This window comes from Gracilinanus agilis, chromosome 2 (genome assembly GCF_016433145.1).
Source record: "Gracilinanus agilis isolate LMUSP501 chromosome 2, AgileGrace, whole genome shotgun sequence".
Lineage (NCBI taxonomy): Eukaryota > Metazoa > Chordata > Mammalia > Didelphimorphia > Didelphidae > Gracilinanus > Gracilinanus agilis.
In genome coordinates, this window is record NC_058131.1 from 484,181,411 (window position 1) to 484,201,316 (window position 19,906).

The window sequence follows — 19,906 nt, forward strand, 5'->3', positions numbered from 1 at the left end:
AAAAAATAAATGGGCGACCTTTCTAAGGAATCTTGATGGTTAGAAATTGTGTAAAGAATTATCCTTAAGTCAGTTGAATGTTTCACTAAATAACCATACTTATATTCTGTTGTGAAATGTATTCTCATTCAGACTGACTGAGCTCCCTGATGTCCTCTAATCTAGTCAGTAAGGAGTTGGGCAAGTTTTAAACACCCTTAATTTCAGTTTAATTTTAGTTTGGGTCCTCCCCCCATTTATTTATTAGTGGCTTGTGTTTGCCAAAAGTTCTTGGCATTGCTGTCATAGTATCTGTGCATTTGCACTGACCATCTCCCATGCCTGGAATGCTATCAGGCTTCACCTCCTCTTCATAGAATAGATTTTTTCCTTCAAGATTGGGCTCAAGCACTCTCTTCTTCACGTGAAGCCTTTTGAAATCCTCCAATCGCTATTGACTGTTTCCCCCCACCCTACCCCACTACTAAACTAAATCTTGGAACAGACCTAACAATTTATGACATATAACTAATTGACTATCAGTCTAGTCCAGCAAATTCAGTTTTCATTTTTTAGTTTGGGAAGACTTATTTTTTAACCAGTAATTGTCTTCTGTAGATAATTGGGTAATGTCAAGACATTTAAGAAGACAAGAAAATAAGTTTTATCCCAACAGTGCAAAAAAATCCTTAAATCTTACAGAATGAAGTAAAAAAATAATGAATTTAAAATGTCATAAGAATTTTTGATACTCAGACTCAAGCTTCTTTATACATTTTTTCCAAGTGCTATTCTAAGTGTTGTTTTTTAAAACCCTGGCCTCCCATCTTATAATCGATACTAGTTGCCCCCAAGTGCTATTTTTTTTTTGTGCCCCATAGTGCCAACTCTGTAGTAATCATTTAGTATTTTCTTTGTTGATCTTAAAAGGACCTTTTTGAAAGAGATAAATCTGAGGTGGGCAGGTAGATGGCAGAGTGCCAGGCTTGGGGTCAGGAAGTCTTCTCTTCCAAGGTTCAAATCTGGATTCAGATACTTACTAGCTGTGTGATTCTGGTCAAGTCACTAAACCCTGTTTGCCTCAGCTTCCTCATCTTTACAGATGATCTGGAGAAGGAAATGACAAACCACTTCAGTATCTCTGCTAAGAAAATCCCAAATGGGGTCACAAAGAATTCGACACAATTGAAAGATTACTGTACAACAAAAAACAAGTCTGAAGTAATCTCAGCTTCCACTAGTCTGTCAATTGTGTGACCCATTTCAGCATTTAACAATTTGGCCTCTGTTATAGGCTCTTCCACTGACTAACCATGTGATCTTGGCCACATCCCTTAACTTTTCTGAGGTCCAGCTTTTTTATCTTCAAAATAGGGGCAATAATCCTCATCTTGCCTACTTTTTAGGGTTGTCATGAAATGATTATGGGAAGGTACTTTGTAAATCATAAAGTTCTATACAAATAAAGATGTTACTGTTAATTTCCTGTACATTAATTTACCCTGATTATCCCTAAGCTTTTATTTTCTGAGAGACCTCAAAACCTTTCTTAGCACTTATTAAGCAAGTCACCTCTGCCAGGCACTTTACCCCCTTCTCCTACCTAACACCCTTCCTTTGTGGACCTTTCTGGAAACTTTCACACTCCAGGCTTATAGGGGCTCCTTGGCTTTGACATCAATCAGATACACCTGAGCAATAATTCACATGCCTAGTCCTTAGTAAAATATCTTGAACAGCTAGGAGTGACAGATAGTTAAGCAACTAGATATGTCAAGTCTAGGAGCAGCTTTTCCAGTAGGCCATTCCTCTTTGACCCTTTTCACATTTCCTCCTCCTGCCTAAAACCACCAAACCTGAGTCCAGCAAAACATTCTTTATTTCCTCCCTATTCCCTCCCAATCTAAATCTTAGGTGTTTTTTGCACAAGTTAGAACTTTTCCATAATAATAAAGCTCTGTTGCTAAACTTTACAAAGACTTGTTTGAATCTTTTGTGAAAACTACCTTTAAGTCTCAAGACTGCTGGAATGGACTAGAACACCTTTTACCTTTGGGGTAGTTTGGACAAAGTACTCAGAAGAGTAGTATTAAGTAGTATTAAGAGAAAGCCTGGGCAGTATGGGATGTGGTCTGGATTAGGCCTTGTGACCTTAATTTTTGTACTGTGAAGTAGGACTTTTTAAATTTCAATTCAGAAATAAAGGTAAATGAATAAATCTGTCCTAAAAGTCTAGTAAAATGTCATTTTGTTGGGGGCAGCTGGGTGGCTCAGTGGATTGAGAGTCAGACCTAGAGACGGGAGGTCCTGGGTTAAAATCTGAACTCAGACACTTCCCAGTTGTGTGACCCTGACCCTGGGCAAGTTACTTAACCCCCATTGCCCAGCCCTTACCACTCTTCTGCCTTAGAATCAATACACAGTATTGATTTTAAGATGGAAGATAAGGGTTTAAAAAAATTTTTTTATGTCATTTTGTTAAAGATATGCAAAGCTTTCAACTGATTAAAAGCTTCAACTTTGAAATGAAATTAAAAATCTATATATTTGTGGGGGCAACTAGATGACTCAGTGGATTGAGAGCCAGGCTTGGATAGAGGAGGTCCTGAGTTCAAATTTTGTCTCAGATACTTCCTAGCTATGTGACCCTGAGCAAGTCACCAGTGCCTCTCCCTTACCACTTTGGGGCCTTGGCAACAATACATAATATTGATTCTAAGACAGAAGGTAAGAATTTTTTTTAAGTATAAATTTGAAGGCTGGAGGAAATTAGTCTGCTAAATACATTAAGCTTTTGTTCACTGAGACTCATGAGAAAACATATATGAACCCAGTAAGGTTAATCTTTGTGTATGAGTGATTTTTCTCTTCACCATTGAAGTTGCTTTCTTCAACTCCAAAGGATTAGACTTCTTATTTGTTATCCTACTGTTGTCCAGATGGAAAGAGTACTAATGAATCTGCATCCTGCATAGTGAGAGTATGGAAAGAAAAGACCCACCCAGAAGCAGCCCCAGAAGGCTATTGGCTAAACTTGGCAAAGTTATGGAGAGGAAACAAATGGCTCATCACTTCAACATGGCGGCTACTGATTCAGATAAGGACTCCGGATTTTCAGGTTAAAAATATTTTTGTTACCTTTTATCCATTATAACCATAACAGTTTGTTTGCAAAATCTCCTCCACTCATAACTTATTTGTCTGACTGAAATGAGGCACTTTTGTATACAGGATAAATATCTAAACCCTAAAATAGTTATTCTGATGTCACACAGCAGCATTACATTCAGAGCAGCTGCTGACAACGTCAGGAGGATGGGACATCTAGTTACAACTTGATCTCTGAGCTTCAAACCAAATGCTTTCCAGTGCTGCAGGTGGTTGCAGGGAAAAATATTTCAATACTCATGCTTCTGTTGTTTCAGCTGTTTTCTCCTCACAAGTAGTTTATCAGACTGCAGGAAAAACACTATCGCACATTGTTAATCGTTAACAGTTATGGAATCAGCACAATAGAATTACTGTGTGATGTGCTAAAATATTTTGTTTGTCTGAAAGCAACTTTTAGAAGAGTCAGCACATTGTTTATTCTTAGCCTTTGTATTACCTCATCTTTGTAGTTCTTGGGGTGTTTTACAGGGATTTGGGTGATAGGGAAACATTTTTAAAAGATTAATAAACATTTTTTAAAACCTTGCAGAAGAAAACAAAAGGGCACAGACATACAAAATAATTTTATTACCTTGTTAAATTTTATTTATGTATAGATGTATATATTCACATATACTTATGTCATATATATGTTTATATATTCAAAAACAATAGAATTTCACAAGTTTCTTATATGAGAATCTCATAAGGCAAATCCTTGTTCTTCCTTTGTATTAAAATGTTTGCTTTTGTTGCTGATTGTCAATTTAAAAAAATTTTAAAGGTGAAAATATTAACAAAGCTTGGAATACTGCTATATAACTCCATTTAAAATAGACTGGGGGGGGGGCAACTGGGTAGCTCAGTGGAGTGAGAGTCAGGCCTAGAGACAGGAGGTCCTAGGTTCAAACCCAGCCTCAGCCACTTCCCAGCTGTGTGACCCTGGGCAGGTCACTTGACCCCCATTGCCCACCCTTACCACTCTTCCACCTATGAGACAATACACCGAAGTACAAGGGTTTAAAAAATAAATAAAAAATAAAATAGGTTGGGATTTCATTTTCTCTACAATTTTTGTCCATTTTATATTAGCAATACATTTTCTGCATCTTATCTAGGAATATATATTTTATATTGGGAATATAGGAATGTTAGATATATATTTTATATTAAGAATTATTAGGGTCCTAGATTAGACAGGCACAAAGAACATGCAAATTTTCCTTGTAGTTCTTAAATCTAAGCTAAAAAGACTAATTTCATATATAAGAAATTCCCTGTTGAGACTTTCATTGAGGTTCAGTTTGTGCTTCTTCTGATGATAGGGGTCGAAATGTGAATTCCTGCCCAGAGGGATCTAGTTGAAATCTCACAACTTACTTCAATCATTGAGTACCATATGGCCATCAAGTAGCATTTATTTTAACATGAGCCTCTTATCAACAAAAATCAGTAGCCATTGAATAAGACCCAGAACTCACTGTTGGGAGGTAGAAGGCAAGTTGTCCATTGGCAGCCTATAGCCTCAATTAATTACTTTTCTGACTTTCCTAAATATCAGATGGAAGCTCAGAGTGCTTAAGCTCTGCAGAGCAAATGGACTCCGAGGATATGCTGAACACCCTAAGCTGGCATGGCGAAGATGGGCCTCGTCAGAACTCCACAATAGCAAGTAATTCCTTTCCTGCTCTGTCTCCCATGGTTGTCATGAAGAATGTGTTGGTCAAACAGGTAAGGATCAGTGAAGAAGAATGTCTCTGTAAGTCCATATCTTAAGCCTACACTTTCTGGGTTTAAAATATTCTTTATTCTACTCTGATTTGGCCACTTGGAGTCAGGAATATAAATGGTATCTTTTTGGGGACAGCCAGGTAGCTCAGTGGATTGAGAGCTAGGCCTGGAGTCAGGAGGTCCTGGGTTTAGATCTGGCCTCAGACACTTGCTAGCTGTGTGACTCAGGGCAAGTCACTTAATTCCTATTGCCTATCCCTTACCTCTCTTCTGCCTTGGAACCAATACAAGTATTAATTCTAAGACAGAAGGTAAGTGATTAAAAAAAAAAGATACCTCTTTTTTTCTAGGAGATTAAAAATATAGAGAGAGGCTTATTCAGTGAAGGCCTGTCTTCCTCTCATCTGTCTTCTGTATAAAGCAAAGGTTTTAGGAACATGCTAGAAGAAAATAGATTAGTATTGAAATTCTCTACTAGGATAAAAAATGTTATCTTCCATTCACTGAAATGGCAAAAAAAAAAAAAAATGATTATGAGAACTTTGGCACGTAACACATTTGGTAGTCCTTTTATTATATACAAAGGAATCTGTCCTGTAATGTAGCCTTTCCAGATAAGCAATCTTATAGATATATAACATTTTTAGATAGTAATTTAGGAGAAAAAAACAAAGAAAAATATTCCATTGACTTGAAATTATGGAGGCAACTTTGAGAAGTAGAATATAATTTGTCATTTCAGAGTGAGAAGAATCCTCCATGTTTATTAATGTTACATCCTAAACCTTTTTTTTTTGTTTTAGAGTACTGCCTTACCAATGACTAGATCAGTCCAATATTTCTTAGCATGGCAAATATGAAAAGTTGATGTATAAAGTCAGTCTTGTTAGATTTAGGTATTTAATTGGCTGTCAAAGGATGGAAGGCAAAAGGAATGTGATTAAGGTGAGTTAGGCAAAGTGGTTTAGGAGATTTTAATAACCCTAGAATTTCATCTTTAGAATTGAAAATTTGTATGAACAGTTTAAATAGATACTGCTTACCCACAAAGAAAAGAGAAGATTGTGCCTACTAGGGTAGTCAAAAAGTCTGAGTACAAGAGCACATATTCATATTTGTTTGACAGATGAACTCTTTTGTTTACCTATAGCCTTGTCTCCAGATTTCACAGTTAGCAGTTATAGTGCAAAGACATGTGGGAATTTATATTTTAATTATAGCATAATCATATATATTACATAATAATTGAGTAACAAAGAAGGGGAAAATGACCTAAGTTTACAGTTTAAGCTAGCTGTAGAACTATGAAACTCTCTGTGAATAGCAAAAACTGAGGAACAGAAAATGTTTAAGCCCTGAAATCATTTAAGGAAAGGACTTTTTATCCTTACCTGACTCAGCTGTCAGAAAAGCATGGTTCTTATGATAGTGAAGACCATCCTTGGTTGAAGAGAATGCCCTTAGAAGACAAAAATGCTTTGAATAGGCTTGACTTTTATACCTTAGTTGCATGTTTGCATGAACTTGACTCTAATTTCTTGAGAAACATTAGCATTATAACTACTGGTTATTATTATATTAGAACCATTATAACTTGTTCTTCCCAGGAGAAAATATTGATTTCTAACAAGGAGGCCTAATGGTACTGTAGAGGAATTTTGTTCAGATTATCACTTCTCAGCTGCTAGTGCAGATTAGACCTCAGTGAGAAAATAAAAAGCAGTGTCAAAGTTAGTAAATAAACCCTAATTTAATATCTTGGAACCACCAGTCTTATTTCTTTGTGAACTTTTATTTGGAGGTATTTCCTTTTTTTCTGGGTCCTTTGCTTCTCTTTCTTGTGCATGTGGTTATAGCTTCTCTTTGTTGTAGACCAGGCTGGTAGCTATAGAAAATTGATGATGATCCAGGGTTATGTTATAAATGTGCTTTTCCAGCAGTGCAGTATTCTTCCTGAGAGTGATTGGCTAGAAAGGCTGCTGTGGTTTATCAGAATAGAAAATGCTAGGGAATAATATGAACTGAGAATGAATTTTTAGGAGCTCACATTGCTAAGTGTTTTGTTTGTTTTTTGAGGAACCATTTTGTTGTTATGGGATAGGTTATGAAGCATATTCAGTTTTATAATAATCTCGCTTTGAGTACTTTTGGATAATATGCTCTGTCCTTGACTGCACAGTTTAATATATTTTTATTTTGCTCTTTTGTGGGTTCTTCTCCTATTGACTGGCTAGCTGTTACTCTGAGAAAATCACTTCACTGTGCCTCAGTTTCCTCAGTTGCAAAAATGGGGGGTTTATTTACATGATATCTATGTTTTCTTCTAGATCAAAAATTATGTGATACTTGGCCTTGAAATGATTTTGCATTTCTGATAACTAAATCAGATATCCTTTAGGGCACTGGATATAGTATACTATGCTAAAGCATACCTGTGAAATCATTTTTGTAAAAAATGATGGGACAGGGGCAGTTAGATTGCTGAGTGGAAAGACGGCCAGACCTGGTGCTAGGAAGTCCTGGGTTCAAATCTGACCTCAGACACTTTCTAGCTGTGTGACTCTTAGCAAGTCATTTAACCCCAGTTACCCAGCTCTTACTACTCTACTGCTTTGGAACCAGTACATAGTGTTGATTATTTTTAAACCCTTCCTTCCATCTTAGAATCAATATTGTGTATTGGTTCCAAGGCAGAAGAGTGGAAAGGGCTAGGCAATGGGATTAAGTGACTTGCCCAGGGTCACACAGCTAGAAAATGTCAGAGGCCAGATTTGAACCTAGGACCTCCTGTCACTAGGCCTTGCCCTCAATCCACTGAGCCACCTATAGTGTTGATCCTAAGATGGAAAATAAGAGTTTACAAAAAAGATGAAATGGGGGGGGCATTCTAAATCCATAGGATTGGAATAGAGTGAAGCAGTCAGCCATTTACCTTATAAATCTCCCCTTTATTCTGACTCACTCTTATACTATGGGTCTGGATTAGGAACAGGCTGGAGTTCTGCTGTGTTCTGGGCTAGCCTGGTCACTTCACTCTTCTGTTTTATCCCTAGTCTAAAATATCCCTGGGGATTCAGAGCTATTCTTATTTATTTACAAGCCATAATTCCTGTGTATCTGTCTCACAGAATAGGCTTCAGTGCCAGAATTGAATGTTTTTCTATGGGTATATTTTATACTACAGTGTCCTCAAATTGGCCTAGGCATATAAAATCCCTTTGGGCTTATCCTAATACAAACTCAGCTCCTCAGTATTTGTCTGGAACTGGATTAACCTCAGTAGTTAGGACACCATCATCTCTGAATCAGTGCTTTAGAGATCCAGATATGAGAGATAAATCACAAGATACTTGTGTCTCTCAAATTTCATTATCTTAAAATCAGAAAGCAGTTATCTGCTTCAAGCTTCATCCAATTTGAGAGTCAATTGTATGAAAATGTAAGGAAATGGGTCCTCTTTATAAATGGAAGTATACTTTACTTTTTTTCAACAAATATTTAAGTTCTTACTACATACAAAATGCTGTTTTGTGGCTACAAAGAGTGAAAAAATCCCTGCTTTACAGAAGCTTATGGCCTATTTGGGATGAGAGACTGATGTTATATGTTGGTAACAAGATAGAGAGCAAAGGAGGCAAATGAGAGAACATTAATCCTTGGATGTTTCGGCCTTAACAGAAGACATGGCATTTAGTTATGCCCATTCCTCTGATGACACAATGATGAAATCATGTTAGCCATACAAACATGTTAGCCATACATCCTTGAAGGAAGATAAAGATTCCAGAAAACAGCTGAGGAAAGAGTGTCTTCCAGGCATGGGAGAAGGCTCATGTAAATAAATGGAGATAGGAGATGACATTGAATTCAGCATACAGAACAATGTGTAAAGGAGAGTGACATAAATAATAGTACTAGGAAAGGTAGGAAGGAAATAAGCACTGCTAAGCGTTTCACTTTTGTTATCTCATTTGATCCTCATTACGACTCATAGAGGTAAGTGCCATTATTGACTCCATTTTTCAGTTGGCAGGGGCAGCTAGGGGGCTCGGTGGATAGACAGCCAGACCTAGAGACAGGAGATCCTTGGTTCAAATTCAGTCTCAGAAACTTCTTAGGTGTGTGACTGGGCCAGTCATTTAGCCCCAGTTGCCTAGCCCTTACTGCTCTTCCCCCTTGGAGCTGATACTCAGTATGGATTCTAAGACAGAAAATAAGGGGGGGGACAGAGAGAAATAGGTTTGCCCAGAATCACTCAACCAGTACTCTCTCACTGTGCCATCTAGCTGCATGTCAGATAGATAAGTTGGAATCAGATGGGTGAGGACCTTAAATGCCAGACTGAGGAGTTCCTCTTTTACTCTGGAGGCAGTAGAGAGCTCCTGAACCTTTTTTTTTTCTTTTTTTTTTTTTTTTAAACCAAGGAAGTGACATGATCAGACCTAGATTATTTGGGTAGCTGTGTAAAAGATGGATTAGAAGGAGGAGAGGGGAAATACTTGTAGCAGGGACACTGCCTAGTTGGCTATTATAGTGATCCAGTTGAAAGATAATGAGGGTCTGAACTATGGTAGTGGCAGTCTGAGTGTGGAGAAGGGCATGGATTGCAGAGATTTCATGGAAATAGAATGGACAGAACTTGACAGATGACTGGCTATGGGATAACAAAACTGGAATGCCTTAGGAGCATGGTAGTTCTATAAATAGGGAAATTGAAGAGAGAAATAGATTTAGGAAGGATGATCATGTTCAGTCTTTAATGTTAAGCTTGAGTTGCTGACAGAATATTCAAGTGAAAATGTCCTACAAGTAGTTTGTGATATGAACCTGGAATTTAAGAGAGATTTATATATATTTAAGAGAGGGCTAGATTTATAGATTTGGGAGTCGTGGATAGAGGTGATCATTTGAACCCGGGGGGAATGGTTGGGGACCAAGCCAGAGTTCTTTGAGAAGGGAAGAAGGGCAGATAGAGTTTTGGGGGACCATTATTTAGGAAGCTAGAGATAACTAATGATCCAACAAGGGAAACTCTAGAAAAATTATTATCACAGATGCTATGAAAGAAATCAGAGAACCAGACTCCTAGTTGTGGCCCTGCCATTTATTATCTTTATAACCTTGGTCAAGTCACTTAACCTTTCTTGGACTCAATTTCCTCAACTATAAAATGATGAGGTCAGACTGGATGACCTCAGAGGTCTCTTCTGGCTCTTAAGTCTGTGACTCTGTAATCCTGAGGAGAGAGTTTCTAGAAGAGAATGATCAGCTGTGCCAAAATCTGTACAGAGATCAAGAGTGGAGAGAGGAATAAAAGCTTATACAAAGCCATCAGATCTACCAGTTAATAGATCTTTGGGAATGTGTAAGAGGAATTTCAGTAGAGTGAAGAAGTTAGAAATCAAATTGCAACAATGCGTTGAGAACTGTGTGGGTGGTAAGGAAGTAGACGCAGTAAATTTAGGTGGCACTTTCTAGGTGTTAACAATGGAGAGGGAGAAATATAGGATGATACCTTGAGCCTGTATTTCGTGTGTTGGCATCATATTTTAACTTGATGTCAGAAACTGTATCATACTTTATTATCGCCTTATCTATGACCCTAATTATACAATGACTGCAGCTACTGACAACTAAGTGACACTTTTGGAATAAAAATGTTTGTTCTCCATTAGAAAAGGTGTTAAAATGAAATAGCTTTTCATTATTTCCAAGGTTTGTAGTCAGAAACACACCAATTTTGAAATTGCTTCTTTCAGATCATTATGATGTGGTCTAGCTTAGTTATATGCACAATGGGAACCCTGTTTGTGGGGTTTAGGTGGATGTATGAACCTTTCTGCCAATTCTGATTGATGCTTTGTTGATGTGTGTAAATTATGGTAATACAGTTCCCTTCTTTCTTTTCAGGGCAGAAATTCATCCCATCTCCAGTCTTGGACTGTCCAGCCCTCTTTTGAAGTGATTTCAGCTCAGCCACAGCTAGTATTCCTTCATCCATCTGTGCCACCTCCTGTTAGTCCACACCCAGCTGGTGAGAAGAAAAATGACTCCAGGAACTACTTGCCAATTCTAAACTCTTACACCAAAATAGCTCCACATCCAGGCAAGAGGGCCCTTGCCCTCAACCCAGAGGAGAGAGGAGAAACTGGTGTGCAGAAACGGGTCTGTACAGAGAGACACAGGACAAGCTTGTCTTCCACTGGGCTAACCAAGACTAGCATTTTGTCATCGAATCCTTCTACTCCAATGCCACCCAGCACAAAACTTGCTCAGGATTCAGTTCAGCAGAGTTTGAGCTCTTTGGTGGCAAGTAGAAGTTTACAGACTGTTCCTGATAGTCAAGCAGTGTCCAGTAGCACTATGGCTAAAGCCCCAAATTTAACCTTTGTTTCCCCTGCTAGCCCCCTTGGTTCATCCGATAGCACTTTGCATGGGTTAGAGAGTCCCATGCCACTTTCGACGTTATTAGCTCCTTACAGCCCACCTGGAGCAGGAGACCAGCTCTGCCACTCTCCAGAAACCTTCCTAGAGCAACGGCAGAGCAAGCATAGGCGCTTCCGGAACACCTTGGTGATCTTGCACAGATCTGGATTGTTAGAGATTACTTTGAAAACCAAGGACTTGATTCGTCAGAACCAGGCAACTCAAGTTGAACTGGATCGTCTGAAAGAGCAAACCCAGCTCTTGATGGAGGCCACCAAGGGCAATGCTCCTCAGGCTTGGGCCAAATTACAAGCGTCTTTAACATCTGTGTCCAATCCAACTGGAAGTCACTTTGAGACTTTATCTGCTCATACAAACATATAGTATAAGAAGCATATTTTACCATCATATTTGAGTGATTCTAATACTTCTTACTGATATTTGCTTCTGTCCCCCATAGCTTCTAGAGAAGCCTTATCTTTGTTTAATAGTTTCAGAACATGGTTAAAGGCTCACTTGTGTGAATAACCTACCATTAATTGGCTCTTGTTGCTAACCTGTGCACTATGCCCATATTATGTCATAACTTCAACAGGAATCTCAGGTTGAAGATGTCCCTGGACCCTACATGGATTGAGTTGGTAAGAATAAGGGGCACACACAGTGGGGAAAGGAGAGATTATTCTTCTGAACTTTCCTAGCAATTACCTACTCATCATCGCATTTGTTAAACAGGCTTACAGATGCATAGACATGAGAAACACACACAGAGCGAGTCTTGTGGCATCGTAAGACCAGAGAGTGGGGAACCCAAAAGGTTCTTATGGATCTTTGCTCACAAAGTTCCAGTTATTGCCACATTTCAGAGATATAATGCCACTTGATCCAAACCTGAAATTCCTTTGGTGCAAGTTTGGCATACTGTGCAAAGCAGCCTAACCACTTAAGATTTAATTTTCTTAAACTTGACAACTGAGGTGAAAGTGTAATAGCATTAGGCTAACATTAGCTACAGATTTACTTACAAACCAGATTGCTCTGCATTAAGGCCTTACAACTAAGCAAAATAATTTAAGACTTCTAAAGTGTGTAGTGGGTTACATAACATCTAGAATCCTCTAATAAGAACCTAGCAGTGTTGTTTTTGATGAATTGACTGTTTGCTTGGTAGCCTGGAGAAAGTTACCAAGACTTGTACATTTTGTTTGTATCTGTCCAATTCAAGCAGCTCTGCTTTTATTCCTCTTCAGCTCTGAAGTAACTGGGCCTTTATCAAGTCTAAAAATTGTCATGTCATTTTGAGGGGATACCTAAAGTGAAGTCTACCCCGTGCTTCCCATACTTCCCTGAAGGTTGAGAAAAATTAAAGAAAGACTTTTTATGGGGCATACCTCGAAATTCAGTAAAATTCTGAGATTGTGAACTTCTTTTCAGGCTTATCACTTTTCCCTCAAATCCTAAAACTTGAATTGGCTTCCAGTATTAGAGAGAGACTTGATTATATTATAGCATCTTCCATCATCTGTTTGAATTTGCTGAAGCTATCCTACAGACTTAGTAGCTGATCCAAGTTGATATGAAAAGGAAGAATATGATCAGGTTTCTAGGCTTGTAAAAAGTGTGATGTTTTTTATTTGGCATAGAAAGGTAAAATAGGTTTTTAGGTGACAAAGTCTTAGTCCCAGGGAACTTTTTAATCCTTTGATCTAAATATCTCATCATCTTGAGACCTATCTCTGTGTGTAGGAAATGATTTTAGTTATGCAGACAGCAGAGAAAGATTTCAGCTTTTCAACAAAAAGGAATTCTTGAAGTTTACATAAGATTCTTTATCTTAAGGCATAATTAAAATACAATAGAGGGTGCAGCTGGGTAGCTCAGTGGATTGAGAGTCAGGCCTAGAGACAGGAGGTCCTGGGTTCACATCTGGCCCCAGATACTTCCTAGCTGTGTGACCCTAGGCAAGTCACTTGATCCCCATTGCCCACCCTTACCACTCTTCCACCTAGGAGCCAATACACAGAAGTTAAAGGTTTTAAAAAAAATACAATAGAAAATTCCATTCATGGGTCACAGGAAAAAGACCCATACCCCTTTCCTTTTTGGCATTCAGAAATTAGGATTTTGAAACAATTGATTTAAAAAGAATACTGCAATATATACACTAAAAATTCTTCTTCTACATTTCTAGTTTTACCTTTAATCAGTGTAAAATGTTTACCTGCCTTGTGTTTTTTGGAGGAAAAGTCAAGAGCAAGTTAATGGCATTGAATAAAGTCTCCCATCCTTTGACAATCCTCTCTTGGCCTGACTTGCTTACTTCCTCTAAATCTGTTTGCATGGTACTAGAGTAGTGGCACACTGTGCGCCCTGCTAAGAAACTTCCTTTTGGCAGATAAATTTGGCATTGACGCTATAGAGCCAGGTGCATTGGGGAACAGCCTGGGCACCACTTATGAGCCTTACTGTTTGGCAAAACTGAAAACACTTACTGGGAACCAAATTTATTTCATCAGAAAAATTCTCCATGGCACTGTAAGCTTCTTAGATTCTTCTTCCCAAATTAAGGTTTGCATTTTGCCTAGTGTCACAGCAAAAGATGATTATACCTGTCATCGATCCTTACTACTAAATGGAAATAAGAAACAGAGATGATTCAGGAAAATCTTTCTGTTCTAGACATCTCAAAGCTGGAAGCCTTGTTACAATTTTGTACAGCATAGGTTTTTCTCTCTTTTATGAAACTGTAAGTAGCTAGATCCCAGTAGAGAATCTAGGCTCAGGAAGGTGGAAGGAGACGCATTGAGGCCAACAAACTGGAACAGAAGCCATATCTGCATATGGGAAAACAACTCTTGGGCTGATCAGGAAGATATCTACTCCATTGATCGGACAAGGCTGTAAGTAGCATTGGACTTGTAGATGCATAGTTGGGCTAATATATAATCCCATGAAACAGCAAACATTTCCTGCAAGTGATAAGCTAACCTTGACATAGATCTTATCCTAAAGGGATCTTGGGTGGATTTTCAGCCCATAGAATTTTAGCTGTTACTATGAGCAACATGGGAAATGCTTCTAGGGAAAAAAAATGGTGTTGGATTAAATTGGTTGTGGAAATGAAGTTAATGAAGTTTGTAATCGACAATATTTCAATTGCTTTTTTTCCTAATTGTAGTGTTGACGTATGATTCTCCTTCTCCCAATTTCATGTTACCTGTGGCTGGAATATAACTGTTGTGCATACATTAACATGAATATCCAGCTGTGAATTCTGTAGGGTAGAAATTGATCTACCAAATGTCTTTTGGGGGAAGGATGTAATTTTGCAGAAATTGACTTGACTGTGAAATTTGAAAGAGAAATAAAAGTCATCTACTTGAAAAATGTTTGGTCTTTTTTTGCTCTTAAACTTTGAAGACAAAAGTTTGTGATCTTTCTCAGGGCAGAGAACAGGTATTTTATATTGTATTCTCCCTAGAACACTTAGTACAATGTGGTGCTTTGATTATAGAGTTGAGAAAATGTTGACTGACCTCCATAATAAATATTTGAGTTGATTTCAGGTTGCAAATGGTATTACTTTTTAAAATTTTAAACTGGATTTTACCAGTTTGGGCAGCTATTGGTATGGAAACTACCTCAACCAATGCAGATTGATAATTCACCTTTAACTTATAACTGGAGACAATAACTGAGGGCACTGATAGTTTTGAGTTAAGTGATTTGCTTATGTCACAAAGCTAATGTGTATCAGAGGTAGCACGTGAACCCATGTTGTGTCCAGATGTACTTTAAGACCAGTCTTCTCCCTCTGCCATGCACCTTCTCCCTATTATTCATGTCTTTTTCCCCCCTTCCCTCTTTTTTGGAGAAAAAACTGGCAAGTGAGGTTAGAGACTGAAGTTATGTTGAAAGGTGTCTGTGCCCAAATTCATAGGGCTTAGATATGTAAGCTCACAAAGAAATGTAATACAAGTTCATAACTATTAACCAGGAAACATGGGAGGCCCCAAGTTTGTCAGACACATTGCCATATGTTTCTGGAGTCCCAAATTTAATTTCAGGGAATCATAGTCCTAAAGTCAAAGAATGTATGAGACTATCAAGCAGGCCAGTGTTACATTCACTTTCTGCCCTCTGATCTTGCCAAGCTTTCATAAACATATAGTAAAGGACTTTTCTGTTAATAATGTCCCTCTTATCCTGCCCTTGTGTTTAGAGGTTTGCTTATTATTTTTCTAGCATCCCTTCCCTCAGCTTTGTACCATCAATGATCTGAAGGTTTTAGAAAGGGGAAAGGTTAGAAATGTATTTATTTTTAAAAGCACATTTTAAATAAAATGAAGCATAAAACACAAGCAAAAAATGGCTAACAAAACTACAACCTTTGAATTAGTAAAATTGCCATCTTAAAAAAATATATATATTTTTATATATATATAAAATGTCTTCTTTAATATATATATATATATATATATATATATATATATATATATAAATGCCTTCCCAACAGATGGTTTCCAGAGGGTTGAGGGAAGAGAGATAAAGCACTAAATAAAAGTTTTTGTGTACAGTGAGAAATGTCTTTGGCCAAACCCTCATACTCTACAGAAACTATAGAGATTGTAGTTCAATCAGCCATTTTATTTGTTTATCTGAATGTGACAACCATAAAGCAAAATTTATATTAGAAATTATTTTTAAGATATACTAGTGCCTTTTCAAACAGCTTGGTTGGGCCTATATTTAGAAATGGTTCTTTGATGATGTCTTGTATGTTTTCTTGTACATTTATTTTTTTATTTGCAAGTGTTTTTTTATGTGAAGAGTTTTTGCATAAAGATGACCTGGTTCATTCATCTAAGGTCACCTATTTGCTAATGTACCTCCTGAACCATCATTCTATTGACAGCCTGGTAGATGATTTTTCAAATGGACTAAGGTCCATTTAGACACAGATTTGCTATGGAATTGTTAGGAATAAGAAGAGAGCTAATAAAGCTATTCCACTATTTTATGAGAAGACAGTTTGAATATTATGCCATCATATGGTACTTGGTTAAATGGATTTTTAAACTAGGTGCCTTTGGTAGCAAAATCAGAGGGAATTGCTCTTTTCCCTTAGTGGTTTTGCATTGCTTGTAATCTTGCATTATCTGGCTTCAGCTAATGCCAGTTTAGAGCTCTGGACGTAAACAAAGAATTCTTACCCTCCAAAAAAGCCTTAAACTTGGAGTTAACTCAAATATCTTTTCATGGTTATTGTTATTCTCCAGTCAATCATCTCCTTTCATGAATGGCAAATGATGTATTTTTTTATGTTTTGGAGAATATGCCAATTTTAAGTAATTATAAAATGAATCTCTACTGTTTCTGTCTGGATTTTTCCCCCCACCACAGTGTATGAGGCCTATTTGCCTTTTGTTACTTGGATTTTATGCCCATTTTAGTGTAGTTCCATTATAAACAGTCACAAATCAGAGATATGCTGCTGCTGCTGCTGCTGCTGCTATTCTTTGTGAGAGCCTTTATCCTGACCCCAGCCTCCTGTTTATTGCCTTGTAACCACATCAAATGAGGGATTAAAGATGGAGAAAGAGCCACCCAAACTAAGCATCAGGATTAGAACCTGCTCAGAGTAATTGTGGCAGAAATTGGCAAGCTTGTTTTTAAGGGGAGCCTTTATCTATCTCATAGTATCTCAGTTTCTTCCTTTTTTAAGAGGAGGATGATGGCACTTACCATGTACTTGTCTTTGAGAGATTACCAAGACCTAAAGTGTAAGGTTTCCAAACAACTTCAAAGTTGCTTTAAAGAATGACACAGAGGTACAAAATCAGTGTAAATATTTTGAATCCTGGTGATAGAATTCATCGTAAGGATCCTTATATGTCCTTCTCAAAATCTAGATTGTCACTCATCTGGGATTAAATCATACATACCAATGGTTCCCAGCCAAACTTCTTAAGAGAAATAAGTGTTTATTGTTTTCACTTGCTTGCATAAAAATTAGCTTTTTAAAAAACTGATGCTTTTGAGGGGGTGGGAGAGGTTCTAACAGCACTTTAATTTCCCAATAACCCTCAGTAGAGCCCTCCTTGGAAATAAAATTAACCAGAATAAACTAACAAATTGATTTTGTTTGATAACACATATGCCTAATTCCATTCCAAAGTTTAATTCAAGTCAAGAAGCAGTTAGCAAGTGCTTACTAATAGGTTCCAGGCACTGTATTAAATGCTGGGAATACAGATACATGTCAAAAGAAAAAGAATTCCTGCCCTCAAAGAGCTTTCCTTAAAATGGGGCAAGACAATACATTTAAGAGAATTGAAAAAGGAGGAGGAAGAAATGAAGAGAGCATTGAAGAGTAAGTCCAGAAGAGTCTCAAGAGTAGCCTGGAGTGGAACAGAAACATGATTTCCTAAATCAATCTGACTTTTACACCTACCCCTATGCCCCATTCAAACTCCATTGGCTCCCCATTAGAATGAAAAAATGATTTCCCTCCTCCCTAAATCAGTCTATTATTTCCCTAAATGCATATACTCAACTTCCACTGACTCTCTTTTATTGAAAAGATCAAATATAAACTTCTCTGTTTGGCATTTAAAGCTTTTCATAAATTGGCTCTCCTCTTTTCTACCATCATATATTAATCCCCTTCACAAACTCTGGTCTAGCTGGACTGACCTTTTTGCTGTTCCTCAGAGCCAATGCAATATCCCATCTCCCTTTATCCAGACTGGCCCTTACATCTAGAATGTATTTCCTCATCATCTCTAAGAGATTCCCTTTCCTTCCTTAGGATCATTAATGTAGAACTAGAAGGGGACCTTGGGCAGTTTAGATGGCCCAATGAATAGAGTTCTGGTCCTAGAGTCAGGAAAACTCTGCTTCTTGAATTCAAATCTGGCCCGAGACACTTATTAGTTGTGTGACCCTGGACGAGTCACTGAACCCTGTTTGCCTCAGTTTCCTCATCTGTAAAATGAGCTGGAGAAGGAAATGATAAATCACTCCAGTATCTTTGCCAAGAAAACTCCAAATGGGATCACAAAGAGTCACCCATGACTGAAAACGATTGAACAACGCAAAAGAAGGGATCTTAAAGATCTTTAAGTCCAGCCTTCTCATTTGGCAGATAAAAAACTGAGGCACATTTCCTCCCCCAGTAAGCTTCCTTGAGGGTATGGGCCGTTTCATTTTTGCCTTTGTTTCCTTAATGCCTTGAGTACAATGCTTGGCATGTAGTGGACATTTAATAAGTGCTTAATGCTAAGTTTATTCAACTGATTCCTACCCAGTTTAGTTCAAATGCCATCTTCTTCATGAAGCTTTCTCTGATCCCTCTGCTTAGATGTGACCTGTCACTCCTTTGACATCTCATGGTGCTTTCTGTACCTCTCACTTCACCTTTATATGCCACTTTGTATTGTAATTATCTGTGTACATCTTACATTATCTTCCTGACTCAAAATAAAAGGAGAGAAGGATCCATTGGAGAAGGAAATGGCAAACCACTCCAGTGTTTTTGCCAAGAAAACCCAATGAATAGTTATGGTCCAAAGAGGTGGACATAACAGAAACTGAACAACAACAGATCTTACATAACCCCATTACTGAGACAGCTAGCAAGCTCAATGGGTAAGAGTGCTGGACTTGGAGTCAAGAAGACTTGAGTTCAAATATTGCCTGAGGCATTTTATGAACTTGTTTCCTCATTTTAAAAATGTAACTTTGTAAATTTACATTTGTAAAATGTAAATAAAAATAGCAAAAGTGATTTAAAAATAGTAAATGATAAAAAAAAACTTTAAATATCTACCAGGGTTGTTTTGAGGTTCAAATGAAATTATATTTGTAGGGTGATTCAGTGGCTAGAGAGCCAGGCCTGCAGTTGGAAAGTCCTGAATTCAAATCTGACCTCAGATACTTCCTGACCCGGGGCAAGTCTCTTAACCTAATTTGCTCAACCCTTATCCCTCTTCTGCCTTTGGAACCAATATCTAGTTTCAAAGGCAAGGTCAAGGTCTTTTTTTAGAAAATGGTATTTATAAAGTGTTTTACAACTTTTATAGCCCTATGTAAATGCTAGTTATTATTATTAGAATGAAGAACCATCTAACAAGATGGGAGACAATACTCTATTTTTGTTTTCCTCATAAGTGTCTAGGAGAGTGTCTTGTATTAGTAATATTCACATTTGTTGAATCAGTGAATGAGAAACCCATTTATAGTTAATGAAAAGAGAATAAACATCAGACCACTCACTGAAAAGTTTTATCAAAGAATGTGTTTAATAGCACTGGTGGGTACAAGTTCTCCTGGTACTTTTTCACTCTTGGGGATAATAAGCATTTATTAAGTGCTTACTATATACAGAGGATAAAAATGAGATAAAAATGTGGGCTCTACCTGAAGGAGCTCACATTCTAATGGGAAAAACAGCATGCAAAAACTATAAACTTGCAAAATAAATATAATATAAACCTCCAAGGAAAGGCACTTGGAGCTAGGGTAGGAAAATGGGAACCAGGAGATCTCTCTCTCTCTCTCTCTCTCTCTCTCTCTCTCTCTCTCTCTCTCTCTCTCTCTCTCCTTCCCTCCCTCCTTC

At 37.7% G+C, this 19,906-nt stretch overlaps 1 protein-coding gene across 1 annotated transcript; it reads left to right on the forward strand.

Moving 5' to 3' along the window:
* Positions 1-2,961: 2,961 nt before the first annotated feature.
* Positions 2,962-11,870, forward strand: CIPC (CLOCK interacting pacemaker). Its single transcript, XM_044662104.1, has 3 exons — positions 2,962-3,097; positions 4,691-4,860; positions 10,771-11,870. The coding sequence occupies exons 1-3, from the start codon at positions 2,962-2,964 to the stop codon at positions 11,668-11,670; spliced, it is 1,206 nt and encodes a 401-aa protein (XP_044518039.1). The 3' UTR covers positions 11,671-11,870.
* The last annotated feature ends 8,036 nt before the right edge of the window (positions 11,871-19,906 follow it).